We start from the raw sequence: 6,510 nt of genomic DNA, 5'->3' as shown, positions 1-6,510 counted from the left end.
GAATAGAAAGTTGTAGGTGTAATACAAGTTAAACAACATTAACACTGCTCCTTCATATAGAAGCTTCTGGTTCACTTCTCCCTTTAATAAATCTGTATCAGCTGTTTCCCCCTTTCGACCCATTTCCACGCATTATCAGCGACACATATTCCACTTCCTGTTTGGTTCTGTGTGTGTGTCTGTTGATACACACGTTTCCATGGGAAACGGGGCTACAACTGAGGTTATTTAGGGTGAGAAGAAGTATTTGTATGTAGAGCAACTCTTTAAAGAAAGACTCTACGGGTGAATAGGCTAAACAATTTAAACTTATAGATATTGTCAAATAAAAATCTCAAATTTGACCAGTGCTTGAAAGGCAAGGTAAGGCAAGTGTACTTATATAGCCTAGCACAATTCAGACACAAGGCCATTCTAAATGCTTTACAGGGGCATGAAATATATAGCCTACTGTAACAAGATTAGACATTAGAAAAGAACGGCTGAATCAGTTCACATGGTCTAAACATTTATTGTGATCATCATCAAAACCTTAAATGTGTATTTTCTACGTTATATATAATAATAAGTAAATAGATAATACATCTTATTTGCTGCCGCTTTTCTGAACACTCAAGGCCACCGTACATTAAAAAAATCAAACTAATAATCCATTGAAATAGGCTACATAAAGTAGTAATAGTAATAAATAACAATAGAATGCACAGTTAAAATTGATTTGTGATTATTGATAGGGATAAACAATGATAAACAGATCAGTTTGAGTAGTTTATTTAAAGGATGTTGTTGAGTCTGCTTGGTGGATGTGTGTATATCACTTACATCTATTTGTTTACTTGTCAAAATAGCCAAAAACAAGTTGTGTTCTGGTTTCACAGGTTTGAAATTGACACCGACAACAGGTTTTTGATATCTGGAAAGTTTGCATTTCGCATTCACTAGGCCTAATGTCAAACACAGTTCATGAACAAGCACTGCACATTAAGTTCAATTATATTTTTGTTGAGAAAACTTATCATTCGTAGCTAATATAACTTAACGTTTTGAGATACTAAGAATTCTAAAAGGTAAAAGTTGTGCCATCTAATTATTTTCTGGTCAAATTAAGTTTTTGGGTCAGTTAATGTTTGAATCGACATTTTGACCGTCAAAATCTAATGAGGACTTCCCTTTGAAACGTAGTTTTCCCAATCGCTAACACACTTAATGAACAAGCACTTCATAGTAAATAAATTAGCATCCAAAATTGCAGGGAATTAAACTTACTTGGTGAAAGAAACACGGCATTGACTCTGTAAGTATATTTTTCAATTCTCTTAAGCAAAAATCTCAACTTCTAAAGCACTTACATCAACTGAACTTACCACAATCATTCTTAGCACTATTATGAAGGTTATTACAGAAGGATTTGTTCATATGAAGATATTGAAAAACATAGACAATGTGTTTTTGAGTTAGTCAAATTTTTCTAATAAATTCAAATTAAGTTTGGAGACTATGTAGAAATTGTAGGATGGTCTTAATGATAGCGTAATATTAAAAAAGAACAACCGCTATGAACCAACTATTAGCTTTCACCAGCAAACAAGCAATAATACAGTGATTTCAGGGTGGATACACTTTGGGTGGGGGACCAACTAAATAACTAAACTTTTTTATTCGCAGCACAATTACGCACTCTGTTGAAGCTTGTTATGCCACACCTCACACAGTAGTAGTCAAGCCAATGGCAACCACATGTTAGAAGACCCTGCCTTCAAAGTAAAAGCATTCATATTATTAAGCATGGAAATTCTAGCTATAAAAAAGGTGTCATGTGCTTTCCCCTTCAAGCTGCAGTGTGTAATGAAGGTGTATTTTGGCATCATCTAGTGGTGAGATTCTAGATGTCAACGCTCCCTTGCTAACCCCTCCCTACAAGAGAATTTACAAAAGCTACGGTGGCCTTCAAGGACAAGAAGCTATAGTTAGTTACTAAAGATCATCCCCCACTGACAGTCTTTCCACAATATCAAGTGATGAGGTGAAGGTGTATTTAGTTCTTTTTTCTAAGAGAGACATTTATTTTCAATTTCTCTGTATGTTTGGCACATATTTCAGAAATTGACGATGAATTTGACTTTGACCTGCATTTAAATACATGTGGAATTAGATTTAAGACATTATAATTCATGTCCTGTTTAATTACCAACTCTTCCTTATTCATTCATGTATTACATTATTTACTTCTATATTTGTGTCCACATTTAGGGCCTACCTATTCATTTATTATTTTGTTTATTTATGTATATATTCATTATACTTTTTTTTCCTTATATACTGTATATAAAGGCAGAAATGGTCTAGTTTAGTTTAGTTTTATTTGTGCAGATAAACAAGATTAAAATGGCAAAAAGATGCACATAGGCACACATAAATGCACGGGTGGGACAAAAGAAACCCAGTACGGCTTATAAAGGATGTCCACCTGACATTAAAATACAATAAGGTAAAGAAATAATGTAAAATAGTCATCCAAACCTTCCTTCCAACCTCAAATAGAAAATAAAAATACGTTTGTATATGTAACAAGGTTTATTAATAAGTCAGAGTACAACCATCCTCCACAATACATTTTTGAAAACATTCAAGAAATAGTGTCTTTTATTTTGAAATTTTGAAAGCCTGTATTGTCGGATTCAGTATTTTTCACCCTGACCGTCTTGACCACAGCGATGACGTAGTAATAACAGTCCCCGCCCCCTCCTCGCGCGTGAGGCTGATTTGGCTCCAGATATAAACACAGAACTGCAGCTCGCGGGCTGTTTGTTCCAATCAGGCGAAACGGGACGTTATCTGGAGCAGGATGGAGGTAAACTCACTACTAAATACTTTCCCCTTTGTAGCCTATAGCGTGTACTGTCACTTTTATCCCACTTTACCAGATGGTTTAAAACATGTATTGTGTTTTTTTGTGGAGTAATTTGTGGTGGAATCTTAGGCAAGGCAAGTTTATTTATGTAGCACAATTCAGACACAATTCAGGCCACTCAAAGTGCTCCACAGGGTCAGGAAATACATCAAGATTAAAATACATCAAGCATAGAATACACTTTAGAAAAGTGCATAAAATAAAATATTACATCATAGGAACTCAGTGAGTAATACAGGCTGTAGTATTTGTTTTATGATTTGGTTATTATGGGCTTAAGAAATGTCTTGGCAACTTTTTTATTTTATTTTTGAATTAAAAGGAATATTGTACCACTCAATACTCTTATGAAGTAGGCCTAATCTACTAATTGTGTTGGCTGCAGTATTTACTTTCAGTGTTGGGGAAGCTACTTTGAAAGAAAAGCTATTGGGAGAAATCTAGTTTGGTTTACTAAAGCTACTCAGAAAAAGTGGTTTAAACTATGTTATAGAAAAAAAATTATAATACAATTTGTTTTATACAACAGGACTACAGAATACATTATAAGAGTTGCATGTCAAATGTGTATAATATTATGTTAATCTCTAAAGGATGGCTGACTTATATATCCTTGCTGAGGGTGTAGTAGTTCTGTTCTCAACACACACACACACACACACACACACACACACACACACACACACACACACACACACACTGGCTCAGATGTGACAGATGTTTTGTCAGCTCCATTTCCTTTCTGTCAAACCGTGGTTAGTTGTTATGAAGTTGTTGTTACCACAAATCTACTCTGAAGCCAAAGAGCATGTGTATGTGTGTGTGTGTGTGTGTGTGTGTGTGTGTGTGTGTGTGTGTGCACTTACTGTGATAGATGTTCTGAGTAAATTGCCTTTACGTAAGTCTATTTTTTTTCCAACAATTTCACGCCCATCGTGCTTTCAGCTGACTAGCCACACTCTCTCCTCTCAAAGGCCAAACTGTCCTTCACTTAAAGGTGGAGTCAGTGATTCTGAAGAACGCTTGTTGTCAACATCACTTTTTAGTCAAAATCAATGAATATCTCCTCATGATTTGCTATGTGTGTGCCCTGGAGAAAAAAAATCCAGTGTTAATACACAGCCTAGGCTCTTTAAAAGGACATGTTGCTAGCTACGGTTGGCTCCCTTTTTTATACCAGTTTACAGAGCCTAGGCTGTGTATTTAAACCAGATTTTTTGCAATCACAGTACGGACAGGTAGCGGATCGTGAGGAGATATTTACTGATTTTGACAAAAAGTGATTTTTACAACAAGCATTCTCCAGAATTACTGACTCCACCTAAAAAAAAAAGGCCGCCTTCCCCATGAAGGCGGCCTTTTTTTTTTAGAGTGGCCACACACACACACACACACACACACACACACACACACACACACACACACACACACACACACACACACACACACACACACACACACACACACACACACACACACACACACTATAGGCGGCCCTGTCAAAGTCGTTCCACACATGTGTTTTTACTGGCCGGTCTGTGGTCTCCTCCCCTGCATTACACACTCTTCCATAAGACTTGTAACTCCATTCTCAAGTATTTAATGTCGTGTGTGTGTGTGTGTGTGTGTGTGTGTGTGTGTGTGTGTGTGTGTGTGGCGAGTAAGAAGAGAAACGCCCTTTTTTTCTCTCTCCAAAGCACGTGAGTGAGTGCATTAGAAATGTACTTTCAACCACAACTACACACTACTAGACATATAGCTTTACGCTGGTTAAGCTTAGATTTAAGATACATTATAACACATCCTCTGGCAGTACACATATACATTTAATAATTAACAGAAGAGATGTGTTACCTAAGCCAAGAGAATTGGATTTGATATTAAACAACTTCTTGTACATGACTTAGATGGGGGATTTTCTTGAACACTCCTATGAGGAACTTTTAAATGCCTATTTTACAGTCTGCTTCGTATGGTATTTGTGAATGATGCATTTTGCCCAAAGCGACTGTCAATAACCATAAACCTGCCTGTGGCCTAAACTGCCCTGAGCAAAGTGTAAGGTGAGAGAAATGCATGGAAATCCTGTGTGTGTGTGTGTGTGTGTGTGTGTGTGTGTGTGTGTGTGTGTGTGTGTGTGTGTGTGCTGTGCGTGTTTGTGTGCACTCCTCTCTGTGTGTGCCTGAGAATTTGTGTTGCGTGTGTGTGTGTGTGTCCTGTTTTGGGGTGGGACATTTTCATTTTATGGAGGAGCTAGAAGAGTGAGTATTTAGCGTTGCCTTGCCAACCATATGGTGAGCACATTTATTACGTATTCCGTAGTAAAGTTAAGAGCCCAATAACATATGAGGTGAATGTAACAGCCATACGTTTGCTAACGACTAGAGTTAGTTTTCCCCCTTTTACATTACAACAGCATGTCACACTATAGTTATTATGATGAAATTAAAGTTGCAGTCAGGGATTCTGGAGAACGCTTGTTGTCAAAATTACTTTTTGTCAAAATCAGACCAAATAAGACCTGCCGGCAATGTTAACAAATAAGGTTTCAATAAATTCAAAATCCGGCTTTAGTAATGTGTTTTGTTACATAGGAATATGCATTTCATATGTTTGTCAGGCCTGAAGGATATACGCAACATTTGCTGCTTGTATTGACTATCTTCTGATGTTAAAATACGATACCAAAATGTTAATTTACTTTTTACAACATACGAGTGTCCAAGTGCTTGAAAACATTGTTATTACTTGCGTCCATTACAGGCCCTCAAACTAAACATTAGCGTCATGTTGCTATCAGAGAACATGTTGTGTTAAGCCCCTCCCCTTTGTCTGTAGCAGTGTGTGTGGCTGAGAGATAGTAACATCATGGGTGGGACCAGAGCCGGCCCAAGCCTTCAGGGGGCCCTAAGCGAAATATGATTAGGGGGCCCCTCTCCAATGTTAGCGCTGCTAAAACTATAGATCTGTGTTAAATATCATTCACACACCCAGTGTTTTCCGCTAGTGCCTCCACTGTGCGGCTGTGCGAAAATATTAGACAGCCGAGATTCAGACCCTCCTAGGGGGGTCCGGGGGTATGCCCCCCCGGGAGATTTTTTTTAACCTTTTTAAAGTGAAATGCATGAATCTGGTGCACTTTGAGAGGAAAATTAAGAGGCTAAATCTGAGAAATTTTGTGTGAACAAATAATTTGGAGACACTGGGTCAGATGAATTAGAAGCTATTGAAGAAGGACACATGGATTTTCCATAAAAATATTAATATAAAATAAAATATTATGGAGGGTCCTCTGGGTTGGGCTTGGAGCTCTTTTTCTTTTACGGGACATATTTCTCTGTAATATAATGAATGCATTTAAATGCAGTGTGAGGAACGAAGCAGAAGAACTCTGTTGTCCAGCTTCTGTATCTTTTTTTCCACAGACAAGGCTGAAATAGGCTATAGACTATACACCGTGCATGGGCAACTGAGGGCAGCCCCATTTCCAATTGTTTTTAAATAAACTCAATACACACTGTGCATGGCAGACCCAACTTGAGGGTGTACAGCTCCGGAAAAAATGAAGAGACCACTCCAAATATTCAGTGTCTCTCGTT

At 37.6% G+C, this 6,510-nt stretch overlaps 1 protein-coding gene across 2 annotated transcripts in view; it reads left to right on the top strand.

Moving 5' to 3' along the window:
* The first annotated feature begins 2,786 nt into the window (after nucleotides 1-2,786).
* LOC307248802 (capZ-interacting protein) overlaps nucleotides 2,787-6,510 on the top strand; it is a 22,813-nt gene continuing 19,089 nt past the window's right edge. For both annotated transcript variants that reach the window (XM_080025317.1, XM_080025316.1), the window contains exon 1: nucleotides 2,787-2,851. In XM_080025317.1, the coding sequence (XP_079881443.1) occupies nucleotides 2,846-2,851 (6 nt within the window). In that variant the 5' untranslated portion in view covers nucleotides 2,787-2,845. The remainder of the gene's footprint in view (nucleotides 2,852-6,510) is intronic.

The sequence above is a fragment of the Ammodytes marinus genome, assembly GCF_949987685.1.
Source record: "Ammodytes marinus genome assembly, chromosome: 3".
NCBI classification, from domain to species: Eukaryota; Metazoa; Chordata; class Actinopteri; order Uranoscopiformes; family Ammodytidae; genus Ammodytes; species Ammodytes marinus.
The sequence above is the reverse complement of the archived record's forward strand: the minus strand, read 5'-3'. Positions and strand labels throughout refer to the sequence as shown.